General features: G+C 34.0%; 1 protein-coding gene across 1 annotated transcript in view; it reads right to left on the bottom strand.

Moving 5' to 3' along the window:
• The window catches only part of SYNM (synemin), a 39,787-nt gene that overhangs the window by 8,610 nt on the left and 15,878 nt on the right, over window positions 1–15,299 (bottom strand). The window contains exon 3 of the mRNA XM_074234183.1: window positions 1,551–1,621. Coding sequence (XP_074090284.1) covers window positions 1,551–1,621 — 71 coding nt within the window. The remainder of the gene's footprint in view (window positions 1–1,550; window positions 1,622–15,299) is intronic.

The following is a 15,299-nucleotide window of genomic DNA, read 5'->3' as shown; positions in this document are numbered from 1 at the left end:
TAGAAAAGAGTATAGTTGGTACTACATCTTCCCTAAAATTACTTTTAGTGTCCCTATATGAAAATTATTTCTTTCTCATCATAATATCATACAGTGCTTAGTCTAGATTGCTTTTACCCTCACAAAATTCTATTGGATCAAAATTATCTGTATCTTCCCTATTGTGTTATAAACTCTTGAAGCCCATTTTAGCAGTAGATATGCTAGAATATAAACTATTTGAAGAAAAGGATCGTGTCACTTTAAATCTCTGTATATCCAACCCCTAGGGACAGTGCCTTGCACACAGCAAGCATTTAATATTAATATTTGTTGAATTGAAAAGAATATTTTGTCTATTTTTATAGTCATCTGAATCATTTAACCTGGAAAAAAAATCTTTAAATTTGCGAACTGTATAGAGCAAATACTAAATTAAAAAATCACATTTAAATCACATTGTATAATCACCATTATTGGTTTCTTCTTTGTCATTTTTTCAATAGTGTGGTTGTCTTTTAAAAATTAACTACACTGAGGATTTCTTAAGGCTTCTTAATCTCTTCCTATTTTTCATCCATGAAAGTCCCCTTATTTGAAGAATGTTTGATCTAACAAAAAGCCCAAGTCCTTAACACTGCTATCTATTTAATTTTGATTGTTCTTGAAATCTTTTGCAAGGAGTGGTTAGGAAGGCACATCCATGATATGCTTAGGACCAATCACAAAAATAGTGGGATTTATGAATGCTTATATTGAACTGACCCAAAAGAATTCATTATTACTGATTGTAGTTAGTTATTACAATGGGCTTCTATGAAACCTAACTAGCCCCATAATGTGTCCTGCATGAAGGACATGACTTTTGAAGCTATTTGCCAATAGATATACCTGGCCAAGTTGGGAGCAAAGTGATCTCTTTATTTTCTAACATGGAGACTAAAGGAAGAGGTTACTTGTATAAAAGATTTGAGAAATATGTAAATAAAAATATTCTTAAATTAAAAATTTTTAACACTTAAAATGGATAAGATTCAGTGTTCTGGAAAATTTACTTCTTAACATTTTCTTAAACTACTTTGTATCACTCCTTTGCCTTTATGAAATATTACCATTATTATATTCATACATACATGTCTTCACTGACATGCCTTATTTTCTCCATTAGATTATAAACTCATTGAAGAAGGCAGGGACTGTCTTTTGATTATGAATTTATTTATTTAGAGTGGGGAGGGTGTGTGAGTAAATTCATTGAAACAAGAAATTTGATCAGGAAACTCTACTGATGAAGATGGCAACCTACTTCATTACACAGTAAAAGCAATTCTTAGAGAGGTATAGAATTAAGTGAATTGTCCAGATATACACAGCATATATGTGGAGGACGTGAACTAAAGTCTTCCTGACTCTGACTTCAAGGGCAAGCTTTTATCTACCATATCAGGCTACATACACTTAATAAAGTTTAGTTGCATTTAACATTCCAAATGACTATTAATCTAATTATAAATTAGCAATATGTAGTAGAAAATTCTAGTAAAAAGAAAAGTTAAATTTTTGTTTTATACCTCGTGGAACATTCTGTATGTGCTCAGTCCATACTACTATCTCTGGATTACTTTCTCCTTCCAATAAGGCTCTGTGAAGGGAAAAATTCAATTTATTACCATAAGAACAACGATGTGTGTGTATGTGTATATATATATATATATATATATATGCATATATATATATATATAAAACTGTTGATTAATTCATTAATTAAGATTTAGGCAACTATACAATTCAGTCATGGTTTTACAGGGTTAATGCCTGAAAAGATGACTCCATGTGAAGAGTTGTATTTTTAGGAAGCCTTAATTAGTTTGGGTTCTTTTGGTATGCTTTTCTTTAGGTTTTTTTCCCAAGGCAATAGGGTGAAGTGGCTTGCCCAAGGCCACACAGCTAGGTAATTATTAAGTGTCTGAGACTAGATTTGAACCCAGGTACTCCTGACTCCAGGGCCAGTGCTCTATCCACTGCACCACCTAGCTGCCCCTTTGGTATACTTTAAAAAACATTTCTTTGTAACATGAGATATTAATTAGCATCTGGCTAAGAAAAACGTTTGACATGAAGAAACAACGTGGTATGAGATATATACTTTTAACTATCAAAATCAAATCAGATTGTTGATTATGAACAATTCCAAATTTACAATGGAAAATTATTTGAAAAATTTTCTTTTTAAAAAATGTCTGAAAAGCTAGCAGAGGTAGGGAGTTCTCTTTATACAATCACTGCCAAGGTTTGCCAGTTCTGTTTCCACAATATCTCATGCACCTGTTCCTTTCTCTCCACTAACACAGCCACAACTCCAATTTGAGTATTTAATTACCTTTCACCTAGGCCTCCTAATTATTTTCCCTGATTCTAGTCTGTTTCCTATCTGACTTTCACAGTCTTAGAGGGACAAAGAAGGACTTTGTGGATGTTGTAGCATTTGAATTGGGGTTTAAAGGATGTATTTGTTAGAAATAAGACCCCTTTGGTTTAGTAAAGTTATTACACCCTAACAATAAGAGATAATGTTGGGGAATTTCACAAATACATTTGAATTACATATCTTTCATTTCCCCTGGAGATTCTACCAGACTCAGTTAATATTTTTACCATCTTCATAATTGTGCAAAGGATTATGCTTAACACCTCAAGATGGTTGCTTAAAAAAACTACTAAAGCTGCTGCTTATTTATAGATTGTGTGTGTGTGTGTGTGTGTGTGTGTGTGTGTGTGTGTGTGTGTAAGGGACATCAAGAACTGTGATTTCAGTGGTGTTTGGCATTTGAAATCTACTGATACAGATAAGAAACTTATCTGTAATTTCTAGTGTCAGAGATTTGTCTGGTTCACTGAGATTTAATGTCCATGGTTAGATAGTATGTGTCAGGGCAAGCCTTGAACCAGGGTTTTCTGACTCCATGGTGGCCCTTTATTGGTTTCATTACACTTTCACTTCTAGCTTATATTAGCTTTATTATATGCAAGGTTCTACAAAGTCGTTTTTGGAGGCTTAAGGGGACCTGGTCCCATTCTGAAAAGTATTAGAGTTTTGATTTGCTCCATTTTCTAACCTGGGTTGGTTTGTTTATGTACATCAAAATGCCCTCATGTCCTTTTAAACTTTTATTATGGCATTGAAAAGGAAATGTTATTGCACTTAAATCAATCACATTTCATAACTATAATCAATCAACATTTATTAACTGCCTACTATGGGTAGTAGGTTGAACTGTACTATGCCCTAGGGATACAAAAAAGAAGCTAAAGGTAGTTCCTGCCTTCAAATAGTTTAATAGAAGAGACAATATGCAAAGAAATATTTACAAAGCATCTAGGTGGGGCAGTGGATAGAGTGCCAGCCTCAGACTCTTGCTAACTGTGTGTTTATCTTGCCTCTGGTTCCTCAGTTTCTCCTGCCCTGGTTGCCTCAGTCATCATCTATAAAATAAGCTGGAGAAGTAATTGGCAAACTACTCTGGTATCTTTGCCAAGAAAAATCTCAGATGGAATCTAGAAGAGTCAAATATGACAGAAAATTACTGGGGTGGGGGGAGAACTATAGATAGGATTAAATTATAAAAAATAATTGAGGGAAGGCACTTTTGATGTGTTATGAAAGTATTTAGAGGGGTTGGGAAAGACTCTTGTAGAAGATGGGATTTTAGTTCGGACAGAGGGAGGCAGCAGTTACATGATGTAGTAGATAGAGGCCAAGGCTGGAATCAGGAAGACTCATCTTCCTGAATTTAAATCTGATCTTAAACACTTACTAGCTATGATGAGACCCTGGGCAAATCACTTAACCTCTGTTTGTCTTAATTCACTGAAGAAGAAAACCACCGAGTATCATTGAAGAAAACCCCCACAGCCAGTATTGGCAGGCTAGAATCCACAGGATCATGAAAAGTCAGGCACAACTGAACAATTAAACATAAAGGAATATGGGAAGGTCAATAGTGGAAGGGAAAGCATTTCAGAAAGAATACTGAGTGGAGAAACTGAGTGTCACTGGATTGAAGGGTATATGTAGGGGATTAAGATGTAAGAAGACTGGAAAGATAAGAGGAGGCTGGGTTATGAATAATAGAAAAAAACATTTTGTATTTGATCCTGGAAGCAATGGGAAACCACTTAATTTCACTGAGTGAAGACCAGGGAGGGGAAGAAAGGGAGCAGGGATACCACTGGAATGCATTTTAGGAAAAATAATTTTAGTGGTTATATGGAAGATGGATAGAGGCTGTGTGGAGTAGAGAGACTTGAGACAAGTAGATCCAGGATGACTTCTGGATTGAGAGCCTGAAGGACTGAGAGGATGATGTTGCCCCCTCTAAAAACAGAGAAGTAAGAAGGCAGGGGTTGGGGGAATATTTAAGAGAAAAGGTATTGAGTTCTATTTTGGACATATTGAGTTTGAGATAACTAAAAGTAGCTGAGATGTGAAATTGAAGGTCTGCAGAGATTCTGGGCAGAGAGACTGGGGCAGGAGAATTAGATTTGAAGATTATCAGCATAGAGATGGTAATTAAACCCATAGGGGCTAAAAAGGTCGTCAAGTGAAGTATGGAGAAGAGAAGACCCAGAACAGAACTCTGGGGGTACCTGTGGTTAGAGATCATGATTGGAGTCTCCAAAGGAGAGGAGAGGAGAGAGAGAGAGAGAGAGAGAGAGAGAGAGAGAGAGAGAGAGAGAGAGAGAGAGAGAGAGAGAGAGAGAGCAGTTAGATAGGCAGGAGAAAAACCAGAAGAGAATAATATCCCAAAGACCTAGAGAGAAGAGAGTATCATGGAGAGAGTGATCAACATATAATATGTAATTAATCTTTCTAATCCTCTAACAATAGCTAAATTAGAGAAAAACATGAACTATATTAGACCAGATATGGGATGTTATGTTCATGGGAATCATACTTCAGGAATGACATTTTTACATGCATAGTCTCAAGGAAGAAACCTCAAATAGTGAAGCATTTCAAGACCATGCTATGTGAAGAACAGATGAAGGACTGAAGGCTAACTAATCTAGAAAAAACTGGGAAGGAACATGATAACTGTCCTATGAATTTGAAGGGGTATTGATACAATCCCAAGGAAGCAAGGGTCTTTTCCTGAGCAAGGGCCAGGGTGCAATCCAGAAAGACAATGACCACATCTCCCCCAGATCACATCACCTTGGAAGTATTAAAAATTTCCAAACTTCCAGATCTAACTCTAGAAACAACAGTGTGAAAAAACCTGGAAAAAACCTTCCATGCCAGCAACAAAGCCCAATTTTAACACAAAGTTCAAAAATCAAGACTTAGTGTGAAAAAATGAATAAACAATAAAAAAGAACCAACTGGTAAAAAACTACTATGGAGTCAGGAAGCAAGATACAAACTCTGAAGATGATGAAATCCAAACAGTTACAACCAAAGCCTCAAAGAAAAATTTGAATTGACACAAATCAAAGAAAAATCAAAAAGAGTATTAGAAGAAAACTTAGGTAAAGAAATGAGAACAAAGGAAGAAAATTATGAAAAAATAAATGGTAGATTGGTTAAAAAAACAGAACAAAAATACTAAAGCACCTTAAAAACAGAATTAACCAAATGAAAGAGAGCAAGGAAGAGAATGTTTCAAAAGCTCACTGAAGAAAATAATTCCTAAAAATGAGAATTGGGAAAGCGAAAGTTAATGCCTTCATGAGACATCAAGAAACAATAGGGGAAGCTAGGTGGTACAGTGGATAGAACACTGGCCCTGGAGTCAGGAGGATCTGAATTCAAATCCTGTCTCAGACACTTAATATTTGCCTTGCTGTGTGACCTTGGGCAAGTCACGTAAAACCATTGCCTTAAATAAAAATTAAAAAAGAAACAATAAAACAGTCAAAAGAATGAAAAAGTGGAAGAAAATAAACTATCTCATCAGAAAAACAAATAACAGTTAAATCAATCATATTTAATTTCCTTGATTAAAACACACACACTCATATACAGATTTAAAAATCTGTTACACTTGCCACATCTATAAAATGGGAGTAATACTTGTACTCACAGTGTTGTTTTGAGGAATATATTTTGTTACTTAAAGCAATAAAGCAAAAAACTGTTAATATAATTATTTGCAAACTAGATTAATAAAAAAGATTATTGAAAATTAACAGCTAATTTTAATAGATTTTTTCCTCACTACTCCATTATCTCCATTGAAATATAATCTCTTATATTTTAAGTTTTCCTTCTGTCATTTTTAAAGAAACATTCAATTCTGACATGGCAAAACAATTCTTACTTTGATCTTTATTCATTGAAAAATGCATTCCACATTACATTTACAGTAGCATTAACTATCTATAGAAGTCTCTTCCCACAAACCTCCTCCCCCCCTCAAAAAAAAGAATAAAATGCTAATATTGAAAAATTAGATAACTCTCTCCAAACACACAAACACACACACACACACACACATCATTTAACATAAGTTGTTACTTTTCTAAAACAACAGGCATTTAAAAAAACTTTCTTAGTAACCATATTTTGCTCTCTGTACATATCAATTTTGTAATAGAGTACAATGACACTTTAGGGATACACAATGAATTTATTTCTGGACTTTTGCAACTGTAATTTAATTGTGGCAAATGAATCCATGATCACTATCATGAAAGTGTCCCAAAAGTTTAAAACTATTAAAGTTTAATTTCCATTCAATACATTTTGAGACTAGTGAAATAAAATAAAATGGAATGAAATGAAAAAGTTTCAGAACTAAACAAGTCAAGACAGATATTATGCCAATCCAACTAACTAAAAAGAAAAAAAAAACTTCTTCCAGAATTTGAGCATTGGTTTTTATTGGTTGCTTTTTGGTCAACACAATCCCAAATAAAGTTATAATTTGCTGTTTTTTTCAGTGAGTTGAATAAAGAACTGGATTCATTATATCATCCAGTACTTCCTAGTGCCATGAAGAAAATACCTCTAGCTAAGTTCACAAGCCTTTTTTGTTTTATATGATGCAAAGCAACCTGTTAGGTTACTTTTCAACTGGGCATGGGAGTCACCTAGTTGCTTAGGGGATAGAACATATGATCTAGAACCAGGAAGATCTGAATTCAAAAACAGCCTCAAACACTTACTAGATGTGTGATCTTGGGCAAGTCACTTAATACCTAGCTACCTCATTTTCTCATCTGTAAAATGGAGATACACTGGAGAAAGAAAGGGAAACTCATTTCCATATCTTTGCCAAGAAAACCCCATGGATAAATCCATGGAATCACAAAGAGTCAAACACAGCTGAAAGATTGAACAAGACACAATCATTGAATACTTAGCTAATTCTTGGAGTAGCTGGTGGTTCAGTGGATAGAATGTTGAATCTGGAGTCAGGAAGACCTGGATTCAAATCCAGTCTCAAACCATTAGTTAGTTGGGTGAACCTGGGCAAGTCACTTAACTTCTGTTTGCTCCAGTTTTCTCTTCTGTAAAAATAAGATTAACAGCATCCAACTCCTTGGGTTGCTGTAAGGAACAAATGATAATTTGTGTCCTTCATTATTGAAGAATCAGCATCAGGGAGATGATGCCATGACAAGCACATGAATTGGATTTGAGTGAGAGGGGTTGCTATGCTAAGTCACCAATCTCATTTTCTCCTCCAGAGCCATCTGGAGCCAATGGCAAGATATAATTCAGGACCACTGGAAAAGGCCCTAGATGTGAGGCAATCAGGGTGACTAAGGTCACACAGCTAGTAACAATCAAGTGTCTGAGGCTCGATTCAAACTCCCAGCTTTCTGACTCCAAGGCCAATACTCTATCCATTGCGCCACCTAGCTGCCCAGACCAAATGATAAAACAATTGTAAAGCACTCTACAGTTTCTGTTGATTGACTGATGTTTGTCCTTCCTTCTCATAGAAGACTATGACATCATGGAGGTGATGGCATGATAAGAAAGCGAGTTGGATTTAAGTGGGGGGGGCAGTACTGTGCAAAGTCACCAGTCTTACTTTCCCCTCTCAAACCATCTGGATCCAAGGGCTAGAAATAGATTAGAATGACTGGAAATGGCCCTAGATGGTCTTTTGAAATGACATCTTTTCAGGGTGGCTAGGTGGTGCAGTGGATAAAGCACCAGCCCTGGAGTCAGGAGTACCTGGGTTCAAATCCCGTCTCAGACACTTAATAATTACCTAGCTGTGTGGCCTTGGGTCACTTAACACCATTTGCCTTGCAAAAACCTAAAAAAAAATGACATCTTTTCCAGATTACAGCTTGACTGAGACAATGCCCACTCTGTGATTAAGGTAAGGAAAGAGAGACATGAAAAGAGGCCAAGAATGATCACTTCCAAAAAAATAAATAAAATAAAAATTTTCGAGTGGGGGGATAAAACCTCAACAGTTCTGGGCACATTAATAAGTATGATGTAAATATAAGCTATTGTTATTATTCTTCTCTGAGCTACAATTAGGCTGTAACAAACTATAGTCATTTCTTGTAAAGGTCCTCCTTTTAGATTCTGGAATATAACTAAATGCAAAGATATAACTCAAAATTGTAGCCCCATTCCCCAAAAGACATGATTTTTTATCAAAGCAAAGGAAGTACAAGGAAGTGAAATCAGAACTATCTTCTTTCATTAATCTTCCTAACCTTTTTATCTATCTCTCCCTTCCCATATCAACCCCAACTTGGTCTCCCAAAAAACACCTCCTCTTAGGCTCTTCAGTGTCTGATATAGGTCCCTGAGAAAACTAAGAGGGGTTATTTTTCATTACTTAATAGAATGATGTAGATCAGGAAAATGGAGAATTTGACTGAGAATGTTTGAATGCTGTGTTGACAACAGTTATTCAGTTGCTATGAAGTCATTAAAATAAGTTCCAAGAAATACACTGAATATGGCAAAGGGCACCAGAAACCATAGCCAACTTAGAGCTGACAATATAACTATTGAAAATGAGCTGTAGTAGAAAACAGAGATCCCTAAAAGCATGAATCAGAAGAGTGACTCAGTGTTGTGTGAGATGTCACACAATTTATTTTCATTCACTCAAATATGATTTAACCTTACAAATATAAGAAATCATTTTAACAATTTAAAGTGAGAAATGACACAGGGAAAAAAGAAGGAAAAGAAAACTGAAAGGAAATACTTTGTATTTTTCATGGAATAAATGACTGGAAAAATACATATTATAGAAGATAGTTCTATAGAGAAGCTAGTAGAAAACTTAGGATTTTATATATATATGCATATACACACAGATATATGTGTATATATATATATATGTACATATATATATATATATATATTTTCCCTTAACTGCCTTGTCATAGGAAAAAAAGACTTGACATAATAGGTTTTATATTTCCAGATCTTCACATTAAATAAAACCACTAAGTACAATTGAAACTTTATGTTCTTTTGGCCAACCTCTTATATATAAATCTAGACAGTACTACACACAAGTTCCCAGATGGACATAATTTTATTCCCTGGAAAAATAACTACATAAGCATTACAGGACATGCTTTCAAGTTATAGATTTTCATCAGAAAGGATATGTTCTTTTATAGTATATTATATCAGCAAAATGAGTGGTGCCCTAAATAGTACCCAGAGGTCTGATTTCGAGACTTAGTGATTGTAGCCAAGTTCTATTTCAGACTTACTCTCTGAGTCAACTTGTCAGGAAGGCTTAGGAATATACCACAGTAAGGGTAAGGAGTGCCTTTTTTTGCTCAGTTTTGATATAACTCATCAAGAACTGGTTTGGAGGAGCTACAGAAATTCTGCCTATACACTACAAATACTAGTTGGACTCTGGGAAAAGATTAAGAATAAGAATAATTTAGGCAATATTTAGGAAAGGGCCTTATTAGAAAGTAAGTACTATATCCACAAATAAATAGGTGTCTATCATTCCAGAAGATAAATGTAAACCATCTAGAAAGTTCCAAATATGAAAAATTATTAGAGTTAAGAGTTCTTTAAAGTATCCTGAATTAAATTTTATAATAAATATTTTAATAGGTATAGGATAATTAAACAAAATGTCAACTTTTAAAAGTCCTTTTAAAAACTTATAAACTTAAAAAAAGATTCTCTTAGTGTATAAAGTTACAAACCCTAAATTAGTGCTATCAATATATCTACCCTAATTCTCAATTAATTTCTTCGTAGAAGGTCATAAATGTTAAGGAATACTGATTTCCATGGAGTCCACTATTAAATATGAGTTAGGTTATGTGACCTTCCATGTCCCTTCCAATTCTGATTCTACAATTCTTCTGATAATTTGCATGCGATAGAGAATATGGAATATATCAGAAGATCTTAAGGATCAATTCCTGTTGACCTTTTTAACAAAAAGTCATATCTTTCCTATTGCTTTAGTGCTCTCTGTGACCAAAATCTTAGGTAGTCCATTGAACATCCTGGCAAACAAAACTTCACTAATGTCAACGTATTCACTGTTATGATTCACTATGAAGCACAGTGTAGGTAGTAACACTAAAAGTATAGTAGAGATACCCAGAGGACACTACCATTCAATGCAAAGTGAGGCAGGGGTTAAGTATCCCACCTGCACTGTCAAGTCAACTGGCTAGAACTGCCAATCTAAAATCTATTTCTAGAATCCACTCCCTCTACATCTCTGCCTAAAGAAACATTTTTTTTTATTCAAGTCCCAAATCAGCTGCCACCTCCTCCAGAAGGCTTTCCCAGATTCCCACTTTCCCAGCTTTCCTCATAATTCCTATGACATGGTTTAAAATCCCTTATTTTCCCTTGTTACATAGTAATTTCATATGATACTTATTCTCTAAATTAGATCATAGGCTAGGCAGGGCAGAGACTCTTATTTTTCATTACTGAACCCTCAATGCTTTGAATGTAACAGGCTCGATAAATTTCGGTTCCTATTTTTTTACACTAATAATGCTAAGTATCCTTACAGCATTTTAAGGTTTGCAAAGCACAAAATCCCTTTGGGGGGAGTATTATTATACTTCCTAATATGTAACAAAATTAAGGATCATAGAAGTTAAGGGACTGGTCCAGGATCATACAGTCCATAAATGTCTGATACAAGATTTAAACTTAAGTACTACCCTCTGAGTCCCTAAAGAGCATGTCAAACATCAAATACTTGAACATAGTTATCATATTTATTCTTTTATCTCCAGTTCTCTAGTCAAACCATACCTTGTTCCCTATTCTACATGTCAGTAACCTGTGGGACTTCATCAGCATGACTACAATTACTGAAGGACACTGATCACAAATTTTAGGAATCAGAAAGAAAATTCTTCATGACCTAGCTGAAAACTCCATCACTTTGAGACAAATATGGTAAAGGGACTTTCCAAACATAGCTAGGCTGGCTATCTAATGACAGACATACGACTATAAGAGAACTGCTCTCTCTATTTTTTTCCAGCTTGATACAACCTGTTAGAGCTTATTCTCCATTGGCATAAACTTTAAGAATCACTTCAATACCAAAATAATGCATCATCATAAGAGTAATGCTTACTGAAAAGTAAGCATTAAATATTTTTTAAAACTCTAAAAATTCAATTCAAAAGGAGTATAAAGTCTCAAAAAATTTTTGATCCTTAGAATTATTTTCTTCTTTTTTGACTATCACATTATCATTGCAAAAATATTAGGGGGACACACAGACCTACAAGCTATTTTTAAATTTTAATTCTGATTATACAGGATTCCTTGAAAAATGAAACTTGAGAAACAGTTTTTTTAACTAACCTATGATTATTAACATGTGAAATATAAAATAGTGATATCTCTGATGATTATTGACAGTTGAAATAAAATATAAAAATATACTCACCAAAGTATAAAATAGAAGATGTCTGGATCAAAATCCAAAGAAAAGAGATATTTAATCATAGTAAGCACTTCTAGATGCTACTTGGAGTTGATATTGTGCTTTAATTTCACTAAGACAAATAATTCAACCCAATAAATCCATACAGGAAAAATTAAGTGGATGAAATATGCTTATTTAACATACTTCAAAATACCATAGGATAACAAATTAGTGATTTACTAGAGCAGTATTTATAATTGGGACAGACACTGCAGATAGAGAATGAATTTGTCCAAGAACTTATTTGGAGAATAGTCTAGATTGCATACTGCATCATTTTTTTTTATCCAAGTCATTCACTGGTTTAAAGACCTATTTTTTGAAGATCAAAACAAATGTTCTCCCAAGACTTCAAAACTTATAATATCCAACTGATAAAATAGTTTTTACATAAAGGGTGATGGAGAAATGTGTAGCTGGTGCAATTAGATTTCTTCATATTTACAATGATGAGCTATGTGTGAGAAGTGTATTTGAAAGAGTATTAAGTAAACCTATTATCAGGAAAGGTGGGGGAACTGGCCTTGAATTTAAGTAAAAGATAGCTAGACTGATAACTGGTAGTCACAAAATTTTCAAAAGACCCATTAAAAAGCTTTTAGCATCTTGAATGGATCCTCTGTACATGGAAGCAAACACAGAGAAGAACTGCCAAGATAGGAATCATACAGAAAGCATGAAGAGGCTGTAATCTTCCCTTACTAAGGGAGTATTCATGTTGAAGAGATCATAGATAATCTGAAGTACAGAACTAATAAAAACTATTTTAACTGATAAACCTAAGTGCATATTTATGTTTTTCACTCATGAGGTAATGGTCCTCTGTTTTCTTAGAGTTCTGTAATAAATAATATTCAAGGGGCGGCTAGGTGGTGTAGTGGATAAAGCACCAGCTTTGGAGTCAGTAGTACCTGGGTTTAAATCTGGTCTCAGACACTTAATAATTACCTAGCTGTGTGGCCTTGGGCAAGCCACTTAACCCCATTTGCCTTGCAAAAACCTAATAAATAATATTCAAAACTTATTATAGTAAATATTAAAGTCTAAAAAAAGTAAATATTAGGGAAAAGAAATGGAAAATTCTTGGGAGAAAAAGTATAAATGTATAAATATATGTACATATGTATGTATTCATGTATGAGGAGAGAGAGAGAGAGAGAGAGAATTCCAGTAATACATTGATTATTTATTGATTATTTGGAATTGTTAGTGAATGGGTAGCTTTATGTAACTGTGCTAATAAGCTAGGGGTTAGTTTGCTCATTTATACAGTAAAATTGCCAGGACAAGAATGTAAGGACCTACATCTGAAACTGATTTGAGAAGATTAGAGTTATATTTGTCTGTCTTTCAATTGAATTTACTTGGAACTATAACACTATTTTTTCCTCATAGATACCATCAGGTTCAATATATTTTGAAAAAAATCATCTTTAAAATGTGAAATTAAGGATGTCTTTTGTGGTTTTATCTAAACATAATAAACTCAAAGGCAAAAATAGTATCTTTCCTCAGAGAATTATTCAGGTGAAAAAATAAAAGATGAAAAATTAAAAGTTTATAATTTTAATACATTAGGGATTGCGTAAAAGACAATGGAGTGACTAGAAAGAGATGATAAAAATGTAAATAAACACCAACTTGTCTCTAGTAGATCTTTTATTTAGAAAAATGAATCTAAACTAGATACTGAATCAACTTTTCTCCCACTGATCAAAGCTGTGTTTTCCATAAGTCAAAAGTGTGTGCAGAAAGCAGAAAGTTTTAGAAGTTTTCAGGAAACTAAATAAATGATGATTAATAAATGGTTTGTAACCTAAACTACAAATCATATATGATACAGGTCTTTCTGTATTTGCCACAATTTTTAAAACTTTGTTTTACAACTATTGCTTCCTATAAATAGCATAAGAATGTCCTTCAAAGTGAATCCTGAAGGTTTTTATGTACAAGTCTTCAAATATTTTGAGGCTACATTAGTCTCTGACTAGATTTAGAGCTGGAGGGGTCCTTAGTGATCATTCATTCTAAACCTTTCATTTTATGGATAAAAAAAATCATGACCCTGAGAGGTTAAGTAGCAAATGACAGAACTGGGATTCAAACTGAGCTTCTGTGCTCAAGGCCTTTCCACTGTACTATGTTGCTACTTCTTCAGGTTAGTCAAGCTGCCAGCTGCCCCAAGGGTCCATCTGACCAATGAGCTAGGATGCTACTATATTTCCTTCTCAGGAACACTTCAACATTAACCATAATTACTAAGTTTTCTGAATTGATGATCTACCATAAGGGTGTCAAATATTTTATCTTGCTGCCAATGCAACACATGTAATTGGGAAATATTTTATAAAATTAACAAAAATACACTAGAAAATAGAGGTTAATTTATAATTTTGTAAGTCAATATACAACCCACAAGAATCCTTATGTAGGGTTTGGTGACCCCAGTTTGACATCATTGGTCTGATAGATGGATGCAAGGCATTTATAGTGATAGTGTTCTACTAACTATTCTGTGTTTCCCATATTTTTCCATATTATGTGAACTTGTAATGTGAAAATTTTAATGTACTATTATTCTACAATCATAAAATTTTTAGTTTTTTTCTTTAGTTTTTATTTTAATGATACATTTCCCCCCTCATTTTTCATTATATTTACTTCTTAGAATAGAACTTCATATATTTTTCAACTACTTCTAATTGCTCTCCCTAGATCCAATTTCTAACTCCCTAGCCCAAAACAAAGAGCCAAACCACCAATGGTTTCCTTTTGCTGACAGCACAAAATCCAAAGCCCAAGGTCTGGAATTCAAGGGTATTTTCTATCTAGTTTCAATTTACCTTTTCAAGATTATTTCCATTTCCCTAAAACCTCTGCTGAAGTCATCCCAACTTATTTTGTTTTCCCAAATGTGACTTTTGCTTCCAACACCCCATTTTGCTCATAACATTTTTCTTATGCCCACCTTTAACCCTTCTGCCTACTTAAAACCTCCTCTTTAAAAAAAAAGAGAACTAAAGTCAAATTCCAACATCTCTATAAAGTTTTCTTTGAACTGCCTAAAAATAATGTGTTGCCTCTTCTCAATTCCTGTAGCAATTTTCTATACCTTTAATCTGGGAATTAATTATATGCTGCCTATTATCGAGTGACCTAGGGAAAATTCCTTAAACTGGACTTCAGTTTATTCATCTGTAGAATGAGAAGAATAATAGTGATATTACCTGTCTCATAGGGCTGATGTTAGGATCAAATGAGATAATATATGTAAAGGGTTATAGAAATATTAGCTGCTATTTTTAAAAATGTTATTTAAATCTTGAATTGATAACTTTTCTTATCTCTTCAACTAAGCTATAAGCTCCTATAAGGTAGAGACTC

Source organism: Macrotis lagotis, chromosome 4, assembly GCF_037893015.1.
Source record: "Macrotis lagotis isolate mMagLag1 chromosome 4, bilby.v1.9.chrom.fasta, whole genome shotgun sequence".
In the NCBI taxonomy this organism is placed as follows: domain Eukaryota; kingdom Metazoa; phylum Chordata; class Mammalia; order Peramelemorphia; family Peramelidae; genus Macrotis; species Macrotis lagotis.
Note: the sequence above shows the minus strand (reverse complement) of the source record. Positions and strands in the feature narration are given on the sequence as shown.